The 26,634-nt window shown below is 42.4% G+C and overlaps 2 protein-coding genes across 6 annotated transcripts in view; one reads left to right on the top strand and one right to left on the bottom strand.

Annotated features, from left to right (window-relative positions):
* RINT1 (RAD50 interactor 1) overlaps nucleotides 1-15,120 on the top strand; it is a 34,934-nt gene extending 19,814 nt beyond the window's left edge. For 4 of the 5 annotated variants that reach the window (XM_075016616.1, XM_075016651.1, XM_075016643.1 and 1 more), the window contains 4 exons: nucleotides 1,932-2,146; nucleotides 2,856-3,036; nucleotides 3,115-3,233; nucleotides 3,771-11,977. In XM_075016616.1, coding sequence (XP_074872717.1) covers nucleotides 1,932-2,146; nucleotides 2,856-3,036; nucleotides 3,115-3,233; nucleotides 3,771-3,987 — 732 coding nt within the window. In that variant the 3' untranslated portion in view covers nucleotides 3,988-11,977. Of the gene's footprint in view, nucleotides 1-1,931; nucleotides 2,147-2,855; nucleotides 3,037-3,114; nucleotides 3,234-3,770; nucleotides 11,978-13,335 lie in introns of those variants that run through there. The other variant, XM_075016625.1, reaches the window with a different exon arrangement.
* On the bottom strand, nucleotides 4,104-22,644 carry EFCAB10 (EF-hand calcium binding domain 10). Its single transcript, XM_075016663.1, has 4 exons — nucleotides 22,282-22,644; nucleotides 15,640-15,804; nucleotides 15,127-15,211; nucleotides 4,104-12,404 (listed from the first exon to the last, which is right to left on the bottom strand). Exons 1-4 carry the CDS (start codon nucleotides 22,379-22,381, stop codon nucleotides 12,362-12,364), a joined length of 393 nt encoding a protein of 130 aa, XP_074872764.1. The 5' UTR covers nucleotides 22,382-22,644; the 3' UTR covers nucleotides 4,104-12,361.
* Between the last annotated feature and the right edge of the window lie 3,990 nt (nucleotides 22,645-26,634).

Raw genomic sequence — 26,634 nt, 5'->3', positions numbered from 1 at the left:
TTTACCAAAATCTGCCCTCCTGAAATCCATTATCTCTATTTTGCTGTTTTCTGTTCTACCCTTCCTTAGGACTGTGAACTCTGATTTCGTGATCACTTTCACCCAAGCTGCCTTCCACCTTCAAGTTCTCTACCAATTCCTCCCTATTTGTTAAAATCAAATCTAAAACAGCTTCCCCCGGTAGCTTTTTCAACCTTTTTAGAATAAAAAATTGTCTCCAATACAATCCAAGAACTTACTGGATAGTCTGTGCCCCGCTGTATTAGTTTCCCAACATATAGCTGGATAGTTGAAGTCCCCCATCACCACCAAATCTGGGGCCCTGCTTGACTTTGTTAGTTGTTTAAAAAAAGTCTCATCCACCTCTTCCCCCTGGCTAGGTGGCCTGTAGTAGAGGCCTATCAGGACATCACCCTTGTTTTTTACCCCTCTTAGTCTAACCCAGAGACACTCAACACGTCCATCTCCTACGTCCATCTCCACCTCAGTCCAAGTGTGTCCATTTTTAATATATAAGGCAACAGCTCCCCCCTTTCTTTCATGTCTGTCCTTCCTAAGCAGGCTCTACCCTTCAATACCAACATTCTGATCATGTGTATTATCCCACCAAGTTTCTGTGATGGCAATGATGTCATAGTTATATTTATTTACTAGCACTTCCAGTTCTTCCTGCTTATTACCCATACTTCTTGCATTTGTATACAGGCATCTAAGATATTGATTTGATCTTGCCTCCCATTTCTGACCCATCACCCAGGTTTCCATGTTCTCCACTTACTTGTGGGCTTGGCTCCCCTGCCCCCGTCGAACCTAGTTTAAAGCCCTCTTCACTAGGTTAGCCACTCTGTGTCCAAATACGGTCTTTCCCCTCCTCGAAAGGTGAACACCATCCCTGCCCAGCAGTCCTTCCTGGAATAGCATCCTGTGGTCGAGGAAGCCAAAGTCTTCCTGGTGACACCATCTTCGAAGCCAGGCGTTCACCTCTAGGATGCACCTGTCTCTGCCTGGGCCCCTACCACTGACAGGCAGGATTGAGGAGAATACCACCTGCGCCCCACACTCCTTCACCCGTGCCCCCAGAGCCCTGAAGTCACTCTTGACGTGCTCATCATCATACCTCACAGTATCATTAGTGCCCCCATGGATGAGAAGCATGGGATAGTAGTCAGAGGGCCTGATTAATCCTCAACAATGCCTCCGTAACGTCTCGGATACGGGCCCCAGGCAGGCAGCATACCTCCTGAGATGAAATATCGGGGCGACAGAATAGCCCTTGTAACCTCTTTGGGGCCTCTCCATGTCCTCAGAGGTTTGCAGTAGAGAGTTCTAATTCAAGTCTAACCTGTTTCTTTATATTTGTATATGTAACATCATTAATGCATGCCCATTAAAATAAATTACTTAAGCCTAGAAATGTTGAAATTCAGTTAGATCTAGTGTATCTAGCTGCTATCATCATAATATGTACACTTCCATTTAATTCTGTCTTTTACAGAATTTAATTCAGAAACTTACCTGCGTTTTTTTTTAAAGAGAACATTTTTTTAAAATTTAAGTGCTATCCAGGTCTTAACTTCTGAAAATGGAACTTAGGAGCCTGTATCTCAGAGGCCAGAAGAAAATTTGAACATTCAGCTTGTTCTTTAAGTTTTTAGTACTGTTTTCAAGTCAGATGGGATGTAACAGCTTTCCATTTCCACCATGGGGTTTAAGACCGTGTACTTCTGTACTCATTTGAGGACAATAGAAGCAGGTACCAGATGTTTTTTTAAATCCTTTCTCTTCGAAAACAGTTGCTAGTTTATGAAAGCCTTAGAGAAATATTATCAATGGAAGCTATGTATGTTGAAGTACCAATTAAAAAAAAAAAAGCTTGGTAGAAACCTTTTTGGTTCTAGTATTTTATATCTAAATCTGTTTTGTTCCTGTAGTTTTTCTTGGAGCTTCAGCAGGCTGCCCTGGAGGTTTGTGCAGACAGTAATGCTCTTAGTAAGCTGCAGCTAGGACAGCTAGCTTGTATGGAAAGCTCTGTCTTTGATGACATGATCAACCTCCTAGAACGTCTAAAACATGACATGTTAACCCGCCAAGTAGATCATGTCTTCAGGGAAGTCAAAGATGCTGCAAAACTGTACAAAAAAGAGAGGTGGGTTTTTCCCCTAATGACTTCTGATAATTTGTTAAACAATTTTAAGACCTTCAGCAAAAAACCTCACGTTAAAATCTAGTTCTGGGAATGAAATGAGATGTATTATATAGTTTGGAAAGTGTTTTCTGGTATTTTTTCACAAATCCTTACTTTTTTTAAACTAGACTGTGCCTTTCTAAACCATAGTCCTGCATAATAGTGGAGGCACACTGTAGCAAGACCCCCAAAAGAAATTTTTTGACTCTCACTTGCTATCTGACCTTAATTGTTTCTTTTAGGAATATTAAGGAACTAGTGTTTATAGAGCTTCAAGGACTACCTCTGTTTTCAAGAAGCCCTAATAAAGCTGTGAAAGCTTGCTCTTGGGTAAAATTGATAGGCTGCTTTCTAAAAATAAATGTCCTTTTCTGGTTGGCTTCTACACATGTGCAGTCATTTTTATTTCAGGTGTCCTATCTTACATTTCTTTAACTAAAATGTAGGCTTGTTGTTGTTAGATAATACTAATTACCTTTGTGTAGAATATTAATCCATAATACTGATTGGATTTTTCAGTGAGATTTGAGGAAGGAAGGAGAGAGCAGAAACCTAAGACAACTAAAAATGGATGAGATTGTGAACTTTTGAAAAAAAGATGAGCTTCTTTGCTACTGCTTTCCTGTGAAGAATTTCACTGTACCATAGTATTGTATATCTGTTTCTTCAGGTGGTTATCTTTGCCATCCCAGGCAGAGCAGGCAGTAATGTCCTTATCCAGTACAGCTTGCCCACTGTTGTTGACATTAAGAGATCGATTGCTGCAGTTAGAACAGCAGCTCTGCTATTCGCTATTTAAAATCTTCTGGCAAATTCTTGCCGAGAAAGTGGATCTGCTCATCTATCAAGAGGTAAGTGTCTGTAGTTAATGATATTTGCTGTGACAATGAAAACTGCAAGTAACTTAATCTGTTTGCATACATATGTAGGTTATTCTGGCTAATCACTTCAATGAAGGAGGAGCAGCACAACTTCAGTTTGACATGTCTAGGAATCTTTTCCCTTTATTTTCCCACTATTGCAAAAGGCCGGAAAATTATTTCAAACAGTAAGTAAGCCAATTTCTAAGGTATTTGTATTTCAGTTGCAATTATCCAGTTTCGTACCAACTTTGTACACTGTGTACAAATGAGCATCTTTCATGCCTGCATTTGTACCTGTATATCATATTCTCTTTCAGTATACTGAATGAAAAGGTAGCTCATCTTGCTTTCCTGATTAACTTTGTACTTTTTCGCACTTTAATATTAGTATTGGCTTTTATTACCTTACTGCATGGGAAACCAAAGATAAAAGAACAAATGCAAGGGGATTATACTCACATTTGTCTCACTGAAAACAATAAAGATACGAAGGTGGGTGCTGGCTATACAGAAATGTGTGTCTTGGTTATCAGTTCAGGTTTTGTCCTTCCAACTCCCCAGAATGGGGAGGCTCATCTTAGTATTTATGAAGGGGATGATCCTTTTTTTTTTTTTCTTATAAAAAAGAGCAACTCTCAGACTGAATATATGCTATTGTAACATGAAATTGAAATGGGAACTCTTCATTTCAGACTCTAAAGTGTGCATTTTTCCTCTTATAGCATAAAAGAAGCCTGCATTATCTTGAATCTGAATGTTGGCTCTGCCTTGCTTTTGAAAGATGCACTACATTCTGCCTCTGACAATGGAACCATCTTGGATCCAAACCAGCCCTCTGCCACAGCAGTGCTAAATGAACTTGGAGTTTACAAATTAGCTCAACAGGATGTTGAGATTCTACTTAATTTGAGAACAAACTGGCCCAATACAGGAAAATAAGTAAATATTGTCTAGGAAAATGGTTAGAATTAAGATATCTGTTCTAGGTTATTTATCTGAATAAAAGTAAAGTCAAGCTATTATATCAATACACTTTTCTGTATATTAGTTCTTAAAAAAAAAAAAAAAAAAAGACCCTCTAGTACATCTCTGTAAAATATTGATTTGATCTAGCCTGATGCCTTAATCTTTTATAATTCAGATTATGCATTATACATAGCCATTTTAGATCATTTGAAATACCAAACTGGTTTTTAACCTGGTATAATTTTAGCTAAAACTGTTTATCTAACAGCCTAATTTGTCATGCTGCTCCCACCCTAGAGACATGTAGAGGACAGCAAGATCAAATCTAGCATGGAGAATGTGTTCCTTTTTGAATAGTGAGTTATTTAGTTAATAGTGGCTGTAGGGAAATAATGATTTAGGCAGCAGAATTTTTATGGTTTAATGAGTAATATGGAGTAAAGTATGTATATATTCTTGTTCCCTCTAATTTGTCCACCCCTGTGCAGAATTATTTTTTGTATGCTAATATTGAGGTAATGTGTGCCACTAGTAGAAACAAACTTGCTATAATACGTGTTTTTTAAAATTTACAATAGAGATAATTACTTCATCTAGGCATTTTAGAAATCACTACTCAAAGAATTAAAAAGGAATAAAAATTGTCTTAGTGTAATGATTCAACATGAAAAAGACAAATGATAGCTTATTCCCCATCAAAATAAATAACTCACTCAAATCAAGGAGCAGAATATTAAGACTGTGTTAAAATCAATTATCAGTGTACATTCAATTATTCTGTCTGACAGAATGCAAGAGTAGCTCTTATATTTATTACCTTAACCCATAAAAATGAAAGCCAGTTTCAGGATCTGTTTAGTCAAGCATAAATACAACAGAGCTATTGCATGTGATGGTAAGTGTTAAAAGCACCTAACTCCTGTTCAGGTTGTATGAATGGAGTTTTACAAAAAGGGAATTCTGTTGCATAACTGAAGTGGGGTAGTGTAAAAAATCTCATCACCTTAATTTTTTTTTTTTATTTACTATTGAAAATTAAGATCTATTCAACAAATTCTGTGTAGCAGGTTTTTGACTTTGGTAAAATTAAGGAAAAATTAATTTTAATCAATTTGTTTAAATAGCAAAATGTTTTAAAGGAAAACAAACATGAAAAATCATATTCAGAGTTGAAAGTCACAGTATTCAAATCATTCAGCAGTAGACTCTTAAAGAAACTGCATTTACAGTACATATGCTAAAATTGTTTCAGATAGCCTTAACCAGGCAAAGATTGATATATATTTTACATCGGCTTCAAGCAAAATGAAATAAAACAATTATCAGCTTATTGCTCTGCAAACAAAAAGGAAAAGGGAGGTACTCATTTCATGCAGTAACAGCTGTTCTCCAAAATGTGTGTCTACATGGGTGCTCCACTGTAGGTGATGGATTGCCTGGACCCACAGATTAGAGCTTTGCAGAGCAGTTTCTCCCACTGAGCTGCACATGCGCAGCAGGCATCTCGCACCATTCCTGCCTGAGTGTGCTCCTCGCATGGCTCAACCCATTCCTTTCACTTCCTCTTCTATGCCTGAGTAAATAGGACTCTGAGCAGAGGGGAGAAAGGTCATAGGGCACTCATGGGGACACATCTCAAAGAACAGTTGGTACTGCATGAAGTGAAAAACACTTTTCTTCTTCGAGTGATGTCCTTGTGGGTGCTCCACTGTAGGTGACTAGATAGCAGTATTCAATCTGGATGACAGGAGTCAGTCACTGTTTGGTGGTGGTGGAGAACTGCAGTAGCCCCCACTGAATCAGAAGCGAGTTGTGGTAATATGGCATAATGTTCAGCAAAAGTGTGGTCTAATGACCATGTCATAGCTTGATAAATGTCTATTAGCTGAACTTAGTTCCAGAAGGCTGTGGAAGCCGCTGTAGCCTGAGTAGGATGTGTTCATGGTGGATGGTCTGTAATGTAATGGCCTATTGGCCAGGGTCTGACGCTTAACTGTGCATGTCTGTATGCACTCCGAGATACACTGAGATGAAATGGGTGTCCCCCTTTAGAGTTCTGCAATGGAAATAAGTCTTTGAGCTTTATGAAATGCTTGTGTTCTGTCCAAAGAAAAATACAATGCTTGTTGGATACTGAGAATTTGTAGGGTTGTGTCTTGTGGTGAGGCTTGGGACTTTGGGGTAAAGGGTAGGGAAAACAATGGGTTCATTCATGTGGTGTGGTGTATGGACTTCAGGTAAAAATGCTGGATGAGATCTCAGTGTGACTTTTTTATTTTTATATATATAAAAAAACTGTATAGGGCCCCGAGTTCACCAACTCTCCTTACTGAAGTGACAGCTAGGTTAAAAAAAGCAGATTTTCATAAACGAAGGGGTAGTGCAACAGCGCCAACGGTTCAAAAGGGGGGCCTGGTCAAATAATCCAAAACAAGATTCATGTCCCGTAAGCAAGGTGGGGTGCTGTGAGGTGGGAATACATTGTGGAGGCCCTTAGAGAGCCTTTTGGTGATAGGATGTGCGAATATGAAGAAACCATCCACCAGGGTGTGCGAAACTCTTCTTGCAGAAAGGTGGGCTCTTGAGCTGCGTCTAGGCTGGCTGGCTGGCTGGCTGGCTGATGCAAATTAGGACTTATTTGCATATTCACAGCAGAACACAAGCAGCGTAGACGTGGTTCTCTGGGCAAGAAGCCCCTTTGTTGGCAGCCCCTTACGTCTGATTTTTTTTTTTTTTCCCCCCAGGCTCACAGGAGTAGCACTGGAGGCAACAGCGCCAGTCAGTTACCTGGCTCCCTGCCACTCCTAGGAGCCAGGAAACTGACCAGCATAGCAGCGCTGGTCAGTTTCCCAGCTCCTGCCAGTGGAGAGGAGCTGGGAGTGCCTTGTTCCCAGCTCTGTGCCAATCATGATTTCAACTTGTGTTACTCCAAGTCACATGCAAGCCCAAATTGCATAAATGGGGGCTTTATTTGTAATTTGCAATTCTCAGTTGTAGTTTAGAAGAATAGACTCTCTTGATGAAGAGGTCTAATATTTTGTGATTCTTGACTTGATTTCCTGACCAATGCAGTGGATTTTGGATCTCTGTTGTGCTGATCCTACTATCACGGAGTTTGCCAGGGGGAGTGTGAACAGAAATTCCATATCTTTCGGGGGAACAAAGTATTTTCTGTCTGCCTTCTTGCTCCTAGGCTGAATAGATGCAGGTGGATGTTTCCATAATTGCCTCAACAATAGGTAAGGCAATCTTTCTGTATAATGTGGGGTGCAGACTTTTCAAGAGATGATGGTGGTTTTTCCTGTACTTCTTGGAGACTCGTTGGCTTGCTGTCACTCTTTGAAAAACCTCTTGAGATTTCTTAAGGTCATCTGTTGGGCATGTATCAGATGGTATGATCACATCATCTGACACTGATGGAGAAGTGCCTGTTGGGAACACATTGAGTGTATGGGAATCTGGGTCTCTGTTGAATTTGTCCATCCTCCTCCTCCTCCTCCTCCTCCTCCTCCTGAATTTCCCATGTGAAGGACGGAGGGACTGGGCTGGAGACGAGCTGCCTCTTGTCAGTGTGGAGTGAATTGAGGACCAGCGTCTGTGTCAGTCTGTGTTCCCAAGATGCCCGCTGCCGTAGGTAAGGTGCAGGGGGGGGTAAGCCTAACGTAGGAACCAGGGGTTTTGATGTGGTCTGAATGTGTATGACCATGACCTCATTCGTGGTGCACGTCATGAGGAAAATGCAGTCATCTGGTCATCGTCAGGTAAATAACCATGGTGAGACCATTTGAGATTTTAGTATTTAAGAAGAGCCTCACACTGAGGTGATAGAGCTGCAGATGTGGGGCAGGAGTGCTGGTGTCTGGTCAAATTATCTGCTGCTTCCTGCCTTACTTTTGGGAGCATTCTGCTCTATTAGAGCCATTGATGTTTTAATTAAGTGAGCTGCTTTCCTGTGTGGCACTGTGGCTTTGTGTGGTGCTGGATCCTCAGGTGGTGCCTGCCACATTCATGGAGAGCTCCTTGGCTTCTGTAGGCACCAAGGAAGCATGAACCAGTCCTGGCGTTAGCACTGAGTCTCTGACGGCTGCTTTGGTAAGAGGTCCCTGAAGTACACTCTCTCTCGTTTGCTGCTTCTTGGGGAGGAGGAAGGTGGAAGGGAACACGAGGGAGAAGCTCTTTTAGAAGTTTTTCTGGGGAGCGGGGAGGCTGTTCTCTCTTGCGTTGGGTCTTGTCATGGTTGGGAGGCATTCTGTGTGTCAGTAGGCTTATAAAGCCTCACCAAATAATATCGTCCTGAGGTGGGGTGCTCTCTCTTTCCTGGCTCTCACCTGGAGGGAAGAACCAATGGTCACATTTCTGTGGTATATGGGTTTCCCCAAGCACCGAATGCATGGTGAGTGGCTGTCTGATACTGGCATAGGCTCTCGGCACCCCTGATGGTTTTTTTTGTTAAGCCTGACACATTGTTCTCTGACTATTTTTATTTTTTTGTGCTGGTTTATCTTTTTTTTTTGAATGGGAAAGTCCAGTTTGTGCTGCTCCTAAGTGGCTAAGTCAGGCTCAAGTCCCCTCAGGGGAAGAAGCTCCTCTCTTCTTTTTCCTTTTTGTAAATTAAATGAGGGAAACCATTAACACCTTATTGAGCTAACTACAGTAAAACTGATGCCAAGCTTCTTGATGGTACAAAGATTGTCTATAGAATGAACAGGAAACTTTTCATCCTCAGGAGACTGAAGGCTAAAAGCAAGTCCTCCACAACCTCGATCGTGCAGCTCCAGCTTGTGGATGACAATATGGCTGTTGCTCTTTCTCCCACAGCCCTTCAGGCCATTTGAAGTGCCTTCACTGAAGCATACAAGAATCTTGGCCTCACGCTAAACGTCAGAAAGACGAAGGTGCTCCACCAACCTTTGCTGACAGGACAATCTCATGCACCTTCTATTGAAGTTGATGGAGAACTGAAGGAAATGGAAGTCATCTTTCTGTTTAAAGTCAACACTGATGCAGAAATCCAGCATTGTCTGAGCTGTATAAGCTCTGCTTTTGCCTGCCTGAGACAAAAGGTCTTTGAGAACTGGGACATCTATACCCAGACAAAGTGTGTTGTATATCATGCAATGGGTGTTCCAACGCTACTATATGCATGTGAAACCTGGACAACATACAAGCATCGTTTGAAGGCATTTGAACAATATCAGCGCTACCTCAGGAGTATTCTAAATATCTTTTGGGAGGATAGGTGCACAAACACTAGCATCCTGGAAGAATTGAACATGACCAGCATTGAAGTCATAATCATTCATAAACAATTTTGTTAGACTGGTCACATGGTTTGGATGTCTGATCAGCACCTCACAAAACAAATTGTTGGGGGCCAGTGGAAGCAATATAAGGACATGCTGAAGGCACACATGAAAAAGTGCAGCATTGGTGTTGACACTTGGGAGAACATTGCCCAAGACCGCCCCAGTGGGGAACAGTAATCTGTGAGGGGGTGGCGCTATTTGAGAGGTCCCACTGCAGTGCAGACAAGGAGAGAAGAAAAGAGCATCAAAAACTGCCCTGTGCCCCTCCAACAGCTACCACTATCTGTGCCTTTTATGATAAAATCTGCAGCTCCAGAATTGGGCTGATCAGCCATCAATGAACTCAACTAGGAGGGTGACATGAAGATGTCCTACTCGTTATCGAGTGAATGCCGAGAGATGTGTGAAGTATTCTATGAGGTGATAATCTGAGGGAGAGATTGTTGAAGCTCTGACCACTGAGAGCAGTTAGACAGTAACTGAAAAGGACGGGTTGAGCTGCATGAGCAGCACAGTTGGGTCAGAGCAGCGCAAGCCACCTGCTGTGCATGTGTAGCTCAATGGGGAAGACGGGGGGTGGGAGAACGGCTTTGCAAGGTGCTGATCTGCAGCTCTGGGCAACCTGTCACCTACAGTAGAGCACTTGAGGGGACATTACTTGAACTTCTGTTCAGGTGTTTTCTGAGAAATTGCCATAGATAAATTCCTATACACATCACTGCATGTTTTTATGTAATTACCTACATGCATAATCACACGTCTCATAATTACTTCATTGGCTATTAGAGTCCATGCTTTGTGAAGCTAAAGCATCTGTTTCTGCACCCCAAGTCTGAGAAAAATCACTCTTCGCTTTCTATGCATTGGTTTATACTTTTTAATGAAATCTGTTGGCTCTAGTAAATCCTTCTGCAAGTCCAGTATGTGCTCGGAATTTCCAGAAGAAGACTTTTTTGTAACACATTCTTCAGTCACACAGAGACAGGCTGTGACCTTACAATTCCAGAAGCTGAAGGGTCGGACAGGCATGTAAAAACACTAAATCTCTGTTAACAACTCAGTAATGCATCTAATGGTTTGTCTAGCAGTTACATCTCATCCCCCCCACCCCCCCCCAAACCGAACAATCCCTATATCCACAAAATATAACACACAACGAAAAAATTACTTTAAAAAATAAACTGACACCTAGAGACATAACAAGGAACATGGAGTTAAAAACTGGTGAAATGATGAAAAGTTTGATTGTATAGCTGTAGCAGTGAAAAGGGAACTCAAGTTGCTATGTACTCCAGTTGTAACAGACACATGGGATGCAGTGTAATAGATTTGTAAGATCACCTTACTCTTAACTCATGGGGGAAAAAGAGAATTTAGGCTTTTGCCAACTTTGACTAAACTTTTGCTTGGTGACATAGTTTGTTATAAATCATTTGCTACATGATGGCAACAACCTATTGTATGACAGTAATTTTCAAATTTGGTGTATCCAGCCCATTCCCAGAAACGCCTATGGAATTTAAGAAAGAAGCCATGAATGTTTGAATCTGGTTCCCATAGTGATCTGTAATCAACACATTTATTAAAACGAATGTGTGCAATTTCAGATTTTCTTGGAAAAATAAGCAATATCCTCTTCAATAAGACCAAGAATGAGCATGCACTACAGACACACAATGATAGTTGTTAAGGTGCTACAGGACTGTTGTGTGTGGGTTTTTTTTGTGAGGCACAAAATATATATAACCAGGAAATAGTGAAAAATACATCATTTATTTTAGCTGTGCCTGACAAGATTACTTCCTCATTCACACATTTTTCTTTAGCAATGTAGATCATCTAACTTGACAATTAAAAGGGTATCCCTCCTGTCTCTGCATCAGCCCTGGCCAGAGCTGATGCCAGAGGAGAGGCGTGTCTCTCCCATTCCTGCTGCAGCCCCAGCTGCAGCTGGGGAGATGTGCATCTCCTCTCTACTGCTGCCCCAGGCAGAGCTGGGGCTGGTGGAAAGACCTCTCTCTTTTCCAGGCCTGCACTTTCCAGGCTCCCCAAAATTGCCATCACAATCCTTCCACGGCTTCCACTCTTCCCACTCATCTGTATGTGCATGAGGCAGTTGTTGCACAGCCCTTGTGTGTGGCTGCACAGATGTGCACTTTAGAGGGAACGCAGAATATATGGTACTGCATTCAATGGTGAAAAGTCCATTCAAATTGGTGCATTCTGATTTTGGTAGATGGACAGTTATGTACATAAGTTCCCACACTTGGGCATTGCATACTTAAATGTGTGGGCAGGCGCTATGGAACAGAGAGAGCATGTGTTGATGTTCTATTTGCTCTGATCTTGTTAACTTTTAAAACGAAGTCTCTTGTTTATGGAACCTTCTGAGTGGTTCTCTTCTTTGACTTTCCAAATCCTTTCTTCTTTTAAAAATATTCTGAACAGGCCTTGCATATGTTGTGACTAGCTAATTTGTTTTAAAAATACCATTGCAACTGAGATCACTATTAATTTTTTATTTCAAATTACTTGTTTGGAAATAATGGCTTTGTTAAATTTTGGGCATGTTCCCCAGGTTGTTTATAACTCGCTGCCCCTTCCCTCCCAATCTTAGAAGAAGAAATTGACTTCAAAATAAACTTTCAGTGCCATAATGACTGCTTTTTATTGCATATATAATAACTTTTGTATTAAATGGGTGGTGTTTTTTTTTTTTTTTTTTTTTTTTTTTTTGAACCAACAAGTGTCAGACACAGAACAATTCATTTTATTGCCCTCTGTGTGGTCCCCAAACATTCTTGCTAGGGAAGATGTACATATACAGCATCTTTCTAACGTTACTCTTTTGAATTTATTTTTGGAAAGACTGTTCTCAAAAGATGTTCCTCGGGTGTGATAAGTAGTTTGGTTATTTAAACCAGCATGAAATAATTCAATGTTTTATGGACTCTTTTAACACTAAGTTTATTTTTAGGTAAGTGAAATGATAGTTGTCCACAGGCAATTTAAAACAATTTTTATTTTTAGCAGACAGCTGCTTAAGACTGATATATTGCCCAGCTTTCCTGCAACAACTTCTTCCTATAGAAAAAAAAATCTCATTAGATGTTCTGTAAACACACTATAAATAATTTATTCATTACATGTGAGATTTCAGTATATAGTGGTGTTATCTCCAAACCACAATAGTTCTTCTCTATCATATGTGGGAAGTAAATATGGACTTGTGTGCTATACTTATCCAGTTTTCATTTTAAAGTAGCCTACTTTTTCAATTCTGTATCCCCATCACAAACACATAGCCCAACTGAGGTTGAAGCTACTCATGTAAAATTATCATGTTTAAGGGTTTTTTGTATGCTCTTCCCTTCCCAAATATATGCGTGGGATCTGGGCAACTTGTACAGGCTCAATAGGCATTAGGCCTCCATGTAACTGTTCAGCATGCCCTGCTTGCTAGTCCACCCCATAGCTTCTCCTGATCGCTGGCTGTAAACTGGACTCCAGCTCTGGCATCCTAATTTCCTGCTGCCTAAATCTGTGGAATCTCAAGTAGTTTGCCTTTGTAGAGAAAGAACAGAGGTGCTTACAGGATTCTATAGGACAGAGATAGGGAAACAAAATACTGGTCACCTGCTTGCAGCAAAATGTCAAGTTCTGTGTAGAAATGCTCAATTTGTGTCTCTGGAAAAATACCAGTTTAACAAATACTGGAATATTCTAATTAGAATGCTAACCACTGTTGCTACCACTGTTATATAATTGCAACAAATCTGATACAAAATATGATTCAAAGCCAGAAAAGGGTTAGGCAGCTTGCAGAGTCAATGACCCAAATTCAACTTTCAGGGGAATAATGGTAGATAATATTTGTAGTTTTGTGTATTTACATCTATACCTGTAGAGGTTAACAATGTAACCAAATGATTCCTGTTCATACTGTATTAAGCTCTCTTTGAAGTGCATAGCAAATCACCTGAGAGTGGTGGATGATTTTATGTTAATCTCTTAGGTGGCAATGATTTTATGTTAATCTGTATGGATGACTATCAGCCAGCTTTGGAAATAGAAGATTACTTCAAAGACTATTGTTCATCCAGAACTGCAGGGTCAAGAGACCACTTGAGAACTCTGGGGTCTTGATCCTTGTTATTTCAGAGCTGCTTAAAATTCATCAAGGGAAGTTTTTAGTCAGAAGATTGATATTTCCATGCCTGCCTAGATTCACCCTGAATAGGGACTTTGGATTTAAACTATGCACGAATTCTGAAAACTCTTTGTAACTACAAGTTCTCCATTTGCATTATGAATCTGATCTCAGAACTGTATTCATGTCTGTATGTAACCAGGGTCTTACATGATGAACAGGATTTTTGTTAATCATATTTTACTTTGGTGCCTGAGTGGAGGCATAAGGCTGGTTTGCTTAAGTAAGGGAACTGTGGTGTTGGCTTCTAGTGTTTTTGTGCTGATTTGATAAATCTAAGTATTGGAATATCCACCATTAGGAATTGACTGTGCACCACTATTTGCAATTCACCCTAAATGTGTAACTCTAGTGTGGCTCCCTGGGACTCCAGTCACACTTGATATCAATAGTCCACAGGAGTTCAAGATGAATGGAGAAAGTTAATTATTCTGATTTTGTATCTGGAGGTAAGCATGCGAGTGATACTGCATTGGTTATGCTCAGTTTGTGTTTTCAAAGTTCTCTGGCCTCACAACAGCTAAGGATATTTAAATGAAGATGTCAGAATTTTAACATCAAACTCCAAGGCCAGATCATTTGCTACATTGAATTCACGGAGCCCTGATTTAAAATATTAGTCCAAACCATACAAAAGTTTGTCATCTTTGTTGCTGGTGTATTGGTTGTTCTAATTTTTTAAAAGTAGTAAATTACCATGCTTACCCAAAAAAGCTCATTACCTAGCAAATAAATCCTGTGAGTCTTTAAGGTGCTTACAGGACTGTTTGTTTTAGTACTAGGTTTAACTATGTAATAGTGATGTTTTATGCACCTGTGTGGATTGAGTAAACCATCTCAAACAGTTCATACTAAGTGAAAGGTTTGTCACTGCAGTCAAACAGATGTTACTCCTGTGCATATGAGGAGATTACCGGCATTACCCCTCTATCACTAGACTGTTCTACCAAGGTGCACATATTTATTCTGCTCTATTCTCTGAAGTCTTGATTTCTGGTATTTGGGTTATTTTCTCAAATGCACTGTCAACTGGTAATTTTTTAATGCAAGTATCATTTCCACATATATCTTTCAAGGAGACTACTTTCAGAGATGACAAAGTTAGAGTTGCTAAGCAGTCAATGGAAGTACACTTTGGAGAGAACATTGGCAACAATAGGAGAATACCTGACCTAGTCATGGAAATACAATCACTTTCAGAACTTAACTGCAAACTTTTTTTTGTGCTCCCCATGGTACTCTATAAGCATTATATTTTAAACTTCTCTTCATTCTGTTAACTACTTGCTATGACCTATCTTGAAAGGGAAACAAAATTTAATCCAATCACGTCTAGTTTAAATTTGACTTTATAGTGACATCTTTATTCTTTAACACTAAGTATGAATGTTAAGGCAATGACAAGTACCTGACGGTCAAACTGAAGTTGAGCAGCTGAAACACTGAGGACTTCATAGATCTAAGATCTGATTCTAAAAATCATTGCTTTTTTCATACTACTTTAACAGAGCTTAAGATAAGAATTTGATCACAATTAACTACAGATCTTTATCTCCTTCACATAAAGCCAAAGCATATAAATGTCGCTTTACTTACACTTCTTTCTTGAATATTTCCAGAGTGATAGATGCATCTTCTTCATAAGCCAAATTCTGAGTACTTAGCCCCAAGGTTTCAAGAGCTACAAAGGTTTTTAAAAGAATCATTTTAAAACTTTAGCTACAAACCCACAAAGTTTAATTTTACACCCAAAATATATTTACTACTTTTTTGAATCACAAAGATCTAGCTGGTTTAAAAAAAAAGTTGCCAATGCTAATGTAGATTATACTGTATTTAGACTATTGGTCAAATATTATGAACAAGATTGGGGGAAGGTGCTTCACTTATTTTACTAAAAAAAAAACCCCAATAGTTCTGCAATAAGTAAATTAAACTTTTCTCTGTGCTTAATTTTGACATGTTAAATTTCTTTAATGAAACTATCTTCTTAACAAACTTGCCTATTGTATCTTAAATGCTCTGTGCTGTGTTAAAGTTCTCATCTGTAAGTAAACAAACAAAAAAAAAACTATCTTAATTTAAAACTGTTAAGGAAGGAAGACAAACCTCCTTTGTACTGTACTAAAGTTATATAGCCTTGGCTTGTGATATCCAGCATTTCAAACATGGCATCCAGATTTGATTCATCCACAAGATAAGGATAATCCATATCAGTTACTTTTGCAAGATTGACTCTTTCCAGTGCATGTATTAAAAACTCTCTTGGTCTTTCTGTAAAAAAAAAAATTAAAATGAAATTTTATTGATCGTGTATATTTTTAAATGAAAAAACAGTGAACTACAGTACAGAAGAATGTATTCTGATTTTATCTATGCTGTTCGAGCCCTGTAAATTCACTGAAGATATACAACTATAAAAACAAATGTAATCTAGTTATCAGTTAATCCTCAGTCTGGTGATTGCTGGACTGATCGCCATTTTATTCAATCCACAATGGCAATTTGGATTGTCACCACACAGAAGTCAGAGGAAACTGATCCAATTAAAGATCAATGTACAAGGCTCGAAGGACCTTATCAGACGGTGACTTCCAGATAGCGCTACCAAGGAAACTGCCGACAGTACGCCCGGAAGATGTGGAAGAACACTGGGGTCAATCGAAAACTGCCGCCATTGGAGCTTGTGGACAAACTTACTGGCTTCCAGTCCAGGAAGCATCAGGACTGGTTTAATGAGAATGATGTAGAAATTGAATTCCTAATTAAGGCAAAAAAGAAACCTTTAGGACCTGGCAAAGTGACATCAACTGCATAACAAAGAGAGAAGTGCATGCCAAAGCCAAGGCAGAAGTCCATTGTAAAACTAGAACTTCGAAAAAACAGTGGTGGAGTGAGAAGGCGTGACAACTCTGGCATCTTGCAGACATCAATGATACAAAAGGTTTCTTCAATGCTACCAAAGCTGTTTATGGACTGAGTGATCTCAGGGGATGGATTCCATGGTTAAAGGATGGTACCTAACTCTTGAAAGACAATGAAGCCGTTGCTTTTCGCTGGAGGAAGTACTATGAGTTCTTGACTCATCCATCCACCGTGGTCCTAGAATCCCTTGACCAAATTCCTCAGCAACTACCTAGAGACAATCTTGCAACAGTTCCTACCCTGAGTGAGGTCCAAAATGATGAAGTGCAATAAGGCAACTTGACTAGATGAAATCCCAGGTAAGTCTTCAAAGAAGGTGGGTCATTGTTCCACAAAGAACTCCATCTCCTGATTCTCAAGATCTGGGATAGGGTATGGATGTTTGTGCCAGATGCTGCGAGCCCTCTGGGGACTGGGTTGTCATTAGTGATTTTGCATGGAAGAAGCCCAGAGACTGTAGAGATGGGAAAGTAACTCCCAAGAGCAAGCTGCTGCATATGAGAGGTTGGTAGAAGCAGGAGGAGGGTGGTCATCTGGCTCTACAGAGGACAACCAGGTGCTTATGATGTGCCCTGCTCTGAGGCTGAAGAGACAGGAAAAGGATAAAATGGAGGGAAGGGGGGAAAAGTTTGAGCAGGGAAAACCACCTTGAAACCCACATGGGCGAAGGTGGAGAGGGGTAGCTGCCTGGGGCAGCTGCAGGTAGGGAGCTGTGGAGGAGGGTGAGGCAGTTATAGGGGTGGGAGTACAGGGGCAGTGTATTGAAACCTTGGGGCTAGTTCATGGGGGGGAAGCAGTGCAAGCTTCAAAGGGTCTGGGGGGCAAGTTCATGGATGGGGACAGTGCAAGCCTCAAAGGGCCTGGGGAACCTGGATATAGCATGGAGGAGGGGGAGCTGAGCAAGTCTGGAGGAGTAGTGCATGGAAGGGTGACAATGCAAGCCTCAAAGGGCGCCTCTCCCTGCTTCCTCTATGTAGGAGAAAAATGTTGGCTTGTGATGTTTTCTGTGGCCCACTGGAAGTGGGTGGGGGAAAGGGGACTCTCTTACTAGAGGAAGGGTTTCACTGTAACCATCCTGCACAAAGGTGAGAGGGAAATACATAAAATCAACCAAAGTAGCATTCAGTCCCGGTCACAAAGATTGACAAGGCAAAGCCTGTACAATGGAAATGTTTAGACTTGCTTACACCCTTAGTAACACAGCATCGGGGCATTCTGCCAGTGGGCTGGTGCTGATCAGATCTCAGCCCTATTCATTGAGTCTGCAACTCCACTTCCCTCAGATACTACTACTTTGAACTAACTTGCTGTTGCTCCTTTCAGTCACAAATCTTAACCCCTTCATTCATTATGTTGGTAATTCATGACTTTCCTTTGTGTGGTAGGTTATCCTCGTTTTTAGAGACACAAATAGCCATGCTAGTCTGTATTCTATCAAAACCAAAAAGCAGACCAGTAGCACTTTAAAGACTAACAAAATAATTTATTAGGTGATGAGCTTTCATGGCACAGACCCACTTCTTCAGCTCATAGCCTTGCCAGAACAGACTGAATATAAAAGCACCCAGGTCCAAAAATTATCAATTTTTGTCAACCTTGATAATTTTTGAACCTCTGTGCTTTATATGTTGAGTCTGTTCTGGTAATGCTATGATCTGAAGAAGTCGGTCTGTCCTACGAAAGCTCATCACCTAATAAATTATTAGTCTTGAAAATGCTATCTGACTGCTTTTTTTGTTCTCATTTTCAGAGATGATGAAACTGACAACACAGAGCACTGCTAGCCATATAATTTGGGTGTCCTGACACCAGGCTTTGCATGTTCACCGCAAAGCCATCTGCCCCTGTTTTCTTTGAGATGTTTGGCTTTTTTTGATTTGGCTTTCTTCCTGGATTGCTTTATCATGCATTTTTCTATTTCTTCCCTCACTGCTAGGTGTATCTTTTCTCACAATTTATGAATTACTAATAAAATTATAAAACAAAATTCATATTATTAAATTTTCAATTAACATCACAATAGTAAATTCAAACAAGACCTGAAAAAATATAAAATATACCTAAAACAAAAAGCAGTCAAGTAGCACTTTAAAGACTAGCAAAATAGTTTATTAGGTGAGCTTTCGTAGGACAGACCCACTTCTTCAGACCATAGCCAGACCAGAACAGACTTAAGAAGTGGGTCTGTCCCACGAAAGCTCAGCTAATAAACTATTTTGCTAGTCTTTAAAGTGCTACTTGACTGCTTTTTGTTTTGATAGTGTATAGACTAGCACAGCTTACTCTCTGTTACTATAATACCTAAAACAGAGTCTCTAATACTTACAACTTTCCACTAGAAGCACATTTTCTTTGGTGCGCCTGAAAGCTATCAGTTTTCATTTGTGTGGCTGTTACTACACTTTGTTTGACATGCATGGTATACATAACAAAAAATGAAAATTTTCAAAATCAGTCACTTAATTCTGACACTTGCTTTGAGTTATTTTTATAAATGTATTTAGACTATCCTCTAGAACCTAGCAAAAGGGCAGTGGGTCAAACTACTAACTTACAACTGAGACCCTATGTACACTATGGCCGTGTCTACACTAGCCCCAAGCTTCAAAATGGCCATTTTGAAGTTTACTAATGAAGCGCTGAAATGCATATTCAGTGCTTCATTAGCATGGGCGTGGCTGCGGTGCTTCGAAATTGACGCAGCTCGTCCCGATGGGGCTCCTTTTCAAAAGGACCCCGCCTATTTCGAAGTCCCCTTATTCCTATGAGCAGATGGGAATAAGGGCACTTCAAAGCAGGCAGGGTCCTTTCGAAAAGGAGCCCTGTCGGGACAAGCGGCATGGTGGCGAGCTGTGTCAATTTTGAAGCGCTGCGGCTGCCCGCATGCTAATGAAGCATTGAATATGCATTTCAGCGCTTCATTAGTAAACTTCAAAATGGCCATTTGCATGGCCATTTCGAAGTTTGGGGCTAGTGTAGACGTAGCCTAAAGGAGACAGATCTAAATTATCTGACAAGGCCCACAGAATTATTTAGCAAAGCTGCACTGAATTCAACAGCAAAGTGATTTTGTAAACATGAACCTTCATTTTTAAGAACAAGAAGTCCTGGGGCACCTTATAAAAGCAGACCCACTTCTTCAGATAGGCTATAAGGTGCCCCAGCACTACTACTTGTTCTCAAAGAAACAGACTAACACGGCTACTTCTCTGATTTTTAATGAAGTAACTCTAAAAAAAGAATTAAATGTGAAAATCTCACTTAATGCCACTAATAAAATTTGAGACCCAGCAGGTTCCTGCAAAATGTAAAGCACTCTAGAGGCATGATGTTCTTTGGAAATATAACATACTTGGAAAAGCTCTTTCATTAAAAGAAATGGACAATTTAAGAAACCATTTAATTAATGTTAACAGCTAAGGTACCACTGTCTTATGGTTGTAGGCAGTAATGTAATTAAAAAAAAATCATTGATTATCTATTAAAAGTTGGGGGGAACCTTCAATCTGCTAATAATTTGGATATACTCATGCCCCTTGTGACAACATGCAATCTATACAGAACTACATGCGACCTAAAAAAACAAAAACAGCTGCATTCTCACCAGCCTGTAGCTACGTGCAAAGACTCTTCAAGGGTGGCAGTGAGGTAAGGCTTCAGCTCTGTTTCTGGGCTTTTAAATATGCTGAGAGTGAGTGTAAAAATATTATTCAGCCTTTGGGTTGAATAAGGAAATGTATCAAAGTCTACATCAATAATTGGCAAAAGTCCATGCTCTGGATCAGTTGTGGGGAACCTGCAGCTAGTGAGCTGCACCTGACCATGAGGGCTCTACCTTTGGCCTGTAGAGCCTGCCCCTGCCCCCCTAGGCAGCACCTTCTGTGCACTGAGCCCAGCTTTTAATATACCTCCCCCTCCATCCAAGCACTTTGGGAAGAGCTACTAATTGCATGATTCATGCTTCCTCCCAGAGCTGGAATACTGCAAATCAGCTGTTCCAGCTCTGGGAAGGAAGGAGGAGAAGGAATGGGAATTGTAATTCCAGTGCTCTGAAAGTAGTGGAAGGGAGGGGAAGAAGTATGTAAATGAAAGACTCCAGTGTCCGCATGCAAGAGAGGTGCATGGAGGAAGGGGACAGAAAGGAAGGCTATGGGCTTGGAAGTGGAATCCTAGTGGGCTGTGGAGCTCATGCAGCTCCCCCACTATTTGTGGTTGCCCATCCTTGCTCTAGATGTACTTTCAATGCAAATAATGTAAAACAGATTGCAATATTGCAATGTGATTACTTGTCCTAATACGAGTTAGTCATTTCCATGTCACCTTCATTATAGCATTGCCTGTTCTGCATCTTCATTGCTATGACCCTTCACCCCTTGATGGAAAGCTTCTGAGATTGTCTGTAGAATGAAGGGGAAGACAGAAGGCTAAAAGCAAGACCTCCACAACCTCACTAATAGAGCTCCAGTAAACTGACAATCTGATTATTGCTTTTTCTCCCACAGCTCTTCAGACCATCTGAAGTACCTTTGCTGAAGCATATGACACTCTTGGCCTCTCACTGAATATCAAAAAGATCAAGGTGCTCCATCAACCTTCACTAGCAGGACAATCTCATGCACCGTCTATTGAAGTCAAGGGTAAGCTGCTGGAAAATATGGAGCACTTCCCTTATGGGGGAAGTCATCTTCTCATTAAAGTCATCATCAAGGTGGAAATCTAGCACCATCTCTGATGTGTTCAAGCTCTGCTTTTGCCTGTCTGAGACAAAGGGATGTTGAGAACTGGGCCATCTATTCCAAGGTAAAGGGTACAGTGGCTGTTCCAACACTGGTTTCACGTGTATACGTGTCACCTGATGACAGTTGAACAATATCAATGCTGCCTTAGATGAATACTAATAGGTCGGGGGAGGATAGGTACATGAACACTAATGTGCTGGAAGAGTCACACATAACCACCATTGAAGCCAATACCATTCAGCAACGACTTTGGTAGACTGGTTATCCCAAAACAGATTGCATTCCAAATTGGAGGAAAGACAGAAGGCTGCTAGCAGTGGGTGGAAGCATGTAAAGGACATGCTGAAGCTATACATGAAAAAGTGCAGTAGTGGTGCTGATGCGTGGGAGAACCTTGCCTACGACTGTGCAGGGTAATCTGGAAGTGGGGGGTGGCGCAAGGTGAGAGGTCCTACCTTAGGGCACATACCACGAGGTGGAGAAAAAAGAAAAGCACATCAAAAACGGCCCTGTCCCACCATGTGCCTTTTGTGATATGAGCTGCAGCTCAGAATTAGGCTGATCACCCCTCCAAGGTCTCGCAAATAGCTGACCTTAGCGAGGGACTACTATGTAATGCCTCTGAGCCCTACCCGTGGACCAAGCTCCCCTTTGGACTCGTTGCTGCACAAAGGGCAAGGAAAAGGCCACCAAGTCCCAATGAGCTCTCTACTTTTAGGACAAGCTCCAAGCGAGGCGGGTAAGACCGCAGGACGCAATCAGAGCACGTTTTCACACGCTCTGCAGCTCCCTCAGCTCCGGCGGAGGGCGGTATCCTGGAGGCAGAGGGGCACGCGCGCACTGCACGGCGGCAGTTGGGGGGGGCGGGGCACAACACCCCACTGACTCCTTTGCCCTGCAGCCAGCCCCGCCCCCACCACCTGGACGGGGCGGCGCTGCAGCCGAGTACTGAGCGCAGCCGCGGACCCGGCTCCCCTGCTGCGCGCCTTGCCCCGGTAGCATCGGGCCGGGGTGGTGGAGCCCCGTGGGCCCGCCGCCCCCCAGCGCGCTCTTGCCAGCTGCCCGGGGCCCGCCGCGCCTCCCGTACCGGGCCGGTGGTAGAGCAGCAGCGCGCTCAGGTTGTGCAGCAGTTCCGGGATCTTGTAGCGCTCCAGGTACTCACGACCTCGCTGCTCGCCCGCCGCCATCCCGCGTTGCTAAGAGACGGGACACGCGGTCAAACCCACCACGTGACTCGGCCGGAGCGGTGTGTGTGGGAGGGGCTAGAAGAGCGGTGTCCCCTGCTGCGGCGGCGCGAAGGATGACGGGTCGGCGGGTGATGGCAGCCGCCCCCCCTCCCCCAAAATCCGGCCCAGCGCGGCAGGTCGGGCGGGTGAAGTGGCGCCGGTGGGGCGACCCGGCAGCGCGCGAAGCACGCGCAGGGACCGGGCGCCACGCCTGAGGTGAAGGACATCGCCGGGCGCAGGCGCTGAGGCGCACAGTGCCGGGGGGGGGGCGGCGGTGGTGGGCAGGAGAGTGACAAATCAGCGGCCCCACGAACCCTGTCCCCTGTCGCTAGTTTGGGGCGGGGCCTCGCAAAGGGCGGTGTGGGACTAGTGCCGGGGGCAGGGCAGCAGCCACGCCCCACTGCCGCACTCGGGCTAGGGAGCACGTGACTACACAGCCCCCCCCGACCCGCCGCCCGACCCAGCTAGGGCACAGTGAGGCTCAGAGCAGCTTGCCCTTGGCAAGAACAGGAGGAGCACGGGGCTAGCCCTCAGCGGGACTGTGCCAGCTGCAGCTTAGGGTTACTGTAGCCTAGGGTGAAAGTGGGCCCCCTACAGCAGCACCATTTCTCCCCGCCTTCTCCATGTCAGCAGCCCTGCTTATAGGGTCTGAATCTGGCAGAGCTGCTTCACCTGCAGTGGCTATGAAGGGCTGGCTAGGGGAGCATTGCCCCCACACTTCCACTGTCTGCCAAGACTCTATGCCTTCTGGGGAGCCTTCAAGCCCCCCCACCCCCACCTTCTTGCCAAGGACGCCACTGTATCAGTGTGCATTGGCAATTACTTTCTCCCTACTGCAGACTAATAGCAGGTTCCTTATCCAATTTGTCTTCTCAGACTTCACCCACTCCCTTTTTTTGTAACTCAATATTTCTCATACATCCTACTTTTTAAACCTCGTCTTAGTGCTGCTGCTCTTTTCTGGACTCTGGGGCTATGTCCGCATGGTGGGTGCTATTTCAGGATATGGTGGTATCCTGCAATAGCTGCCTGCATCTGTGCAAGAAACTTGCTGTCTCAAAACAGTTTTTGAGATAATGAGTGCACTATTCTGGCATCCCTGTACACCTCATCACATGAAGCATACCCGGATGCCTCAAAATAGGGCTTTATTTCAGCACATGGCACCATTTAGAGAGCACCACATGCCAAAACTGCCTGTTTCAAAATCTAAGCTATGCAATTTGTGCAGCACAGATTGTGTAGCTTATTTTTGAGTTTACAGCACCATGTAGACATAGCCTTGTTTACCCACATATTTTCTCAAGTTTAGTGGTTAGAACTGGATGCTGTACTCCAGCTCAGGCCTGTTATTGTTGTCTAAAATGATACCAGCCCTTTTTACAAATGCATTAATTTGTTGTCTTATATTCAGTTTGTATACATGATAATGCCCAGGTCTTTCCCATGCTACTACCCCCTTGCGCAGACGGGGCCACTCTTACCATTCATACCATGCCACTCTTACTTTTGTGCTGCTGCTGAGTGACTGGAGAGTGGCAGCTACTGACTGAGGACCCTGCTCTGAAGGCAGCAGTGCAGATGGAAAAGTGGAAATAACATACCACACCATGCCATCCCATTCTTCTGTCCTGCTGCTGGGCTCCCAGCTTGCAGATACCACTCCTCAGGTTGCCCAGCTCTGAAGGTAACACCACTGCTGGCAGCATCACAGAAGTAAAGGTAGCAGTACTGCAACCTCCCTATAATACCCTCCACTTCAGCATTCCTATTTGGGTCAGGAGACCTACCATTACCACGCTGTGAAATTTCAGATTTAAACAACTGAAACTATGACATTTAAATAATAAAAAATTCTTGACTATTAAATTGACCAAAATGGACTGTGAATTGGCTAGGCCCCAAGTTCTGAGTTCTTATTTTGATGTAAACAGATGTTAGCAAACAGGGCAGCTTGAGAGGGGATTTGTAGGAGGGAATCCTGTAAAAGTCACTATGATCTAGAGCAGTGGTGTCCAATAGGAATTCAAAGATTGCCACACTTGTGGTTGTTGTTTTTCCATATTGACCACATTCATCCCCACCCAGATAAATGCCCCCCCTTCCCCTAAAGCCAGGCACTCCCAGCTCCCTGCTCTAAATAAATGCCCCCTGAAAAGCCAGGAACTCCCAGCTCCCGCTGCTCTAAATAAGTGCTCTCCCCATCCCCCAGAGCCAGGCACTCCCAGTTCCCCATCCCCTGCTCTAAGTAAATGCTCCTGCACCTGAGCCAGGCTCTCCCCCCCTCAGCCCCCCATTCTAATTTAATGCCAGCAACTCACCAGAGCTGCCACTACACTTTCTCCCACCAAGCAGTGGGGCACCTGTGTAGAGTAGGCAGACAGCACTCCCTGCTTGCAGCTCTAAGGAGGAGCTGCATTTAAAGGCTCCAAGAACCGCATGCAGTGAGAGCCATATTTGCTATGCTGCGCTGTCCTGTTCCTGCCGTGTGGTGAGTGGCGAACGTATTGGACTCTGTGGATCTAGAGGAACTAGAAGAAGAGAGGAGATGGTGACTGCTATAATATTTTCTTCAAGAACTCAACCCTGAATGATAGAATTTAGTAAACCCTTTAAGTCAGCTTACAGCACAGGGAATTACTATCTCACTAGGCATTAATATCAGAAAGGTTTAGCAATGTAAGGTTTTGTGTATTGTATATATTTTAAGTGGAAGGTTTAATGTTCAGCCACCTAGAATTTACTATGCTAGCATTGTAACTGACAAACCCTTAGCTTTTTCAAATTGCTCACTTTGTAGCACAGTTGCATTTAATTAGCATTCAGGACAGCCCGTTATACTCTGTTGAGCTTACCATTTTCTAATTGCTGTGAATGTCAGCCATATTTCCTTACTTTTGTGGCAATGTGATGTAGTCCTTTAATAGTCTCTCAAGTGTCTTTCTCCCTGTACCAACTTAATGAAGAACATGTTTTAATTAGACTCTTAATAAAAGCAGTTTGGTCTCTGTGTCTATTGAATGTCCTGCAGAAGACGTCTGAGCATAACAATGTCCAAGTGCACTTTTGTGGAGTCTTGTTAAATATATGGCCCAGCATTATTAGTGTCATGTTGCCAGCTCCTTACTGTTACATCCTGCGGTCTTTAATCATGCAAAACTCACACTGAAATGTTTTGCTCAACTACACACAAAATTTGTCACTGAGAGATTTTTAAAAAGCTGATTGTGCAGCAGTGGCAGTGTAGTAATCGCAAGAGATGTTTCATCTCTACATTTCAGTATATTCTGACCTCAGCTATGCCGAAACAAATGTGTGAAACCTGGCTGAGTCAGGGAGACCTCTCGCCACATACATAATCAATGATTATACCGAAGAATAAGAAACAAGATGTTGGAGTCTTAGGAATTAATGCTTTTGTGAACAGTGTGAGAGGGCAGATCAACACTGAAACAGTGATTCTATTCCCTAACGATATGAAATAGGAAAAAGATGCTTAAGAGTAAAATTAAAAAAAAAAAACCAAACCCAACACCCTGAACATAACTCTGGAAGGAATAGGCAAGAGTGGAAAGATGCAACAGCCTGTAATCAAATCAGAAGTAGCCATTAATGATTACTGACCAAAACCTTATTTTACTCTATTCTAGAGCTTGGTGTTTAATCCTTTGCCAACACACATTATGGTACTAAAGACCTCTCTGATGACATAATACAGGCAGAAAGAAAGTTTCAGAAATTACCTAACCAACCCATCTCCTGCATGACTATGCTGCAGTGCTTTCTGCCTATCACTGGACAATGTAGATTTTTAATACCTATTCCCAGTGACTAGTATCTGGCATGTATGGGCATGTCTTCATTGCAGTTAAGATCCTTGTCTGGCCTGTGCCAGCTGAGCTGGATTGATAGGATTTAGGATGATGGGCTTTTTAATTGTAGTGTAGATGTTCAGGCTGAGGCTGATTCTCAGGCTCTAGGATTCACCAAGTTTGCAGTGTCAGAGCTCCAGCTACACCCCAAGCCCAAATGTCAACATAATTAAACAGCCCCTTAACCCTTCCAACTGCAGGTGTCTAAGGCTATGTTTAGATTATTGTTGCTATTTCAGGATTAAAAAAATGCATCCCAAATAGCAGCTCTGGAGCTTTTCATCAACTTCAAAATAGCATGGCTATTTTGTGGGCAGTATTCCATTTCCACTACCCCCTGTC

Source organism: Carettochelys insculpta, chromosome 1, assembly GCF_033958435.1.
Source record: "Carettochelys insculpta isolate YL-2023 chromosome 1, ASM3395843v1, whole genome shotgun sequence".
In the NCBI taxonomy this organism is placed as follows: domain Eukaryota; kingdom Metazoa; phylum Chordata; order Testudines; family Carettochelyidae; genus Carettochelys; species Carettochelys insculpta.
Note: the sequence above shows the minus strand (reverse complement) of the source record. Positions and strands in the feature narration are given on the sequence as shown.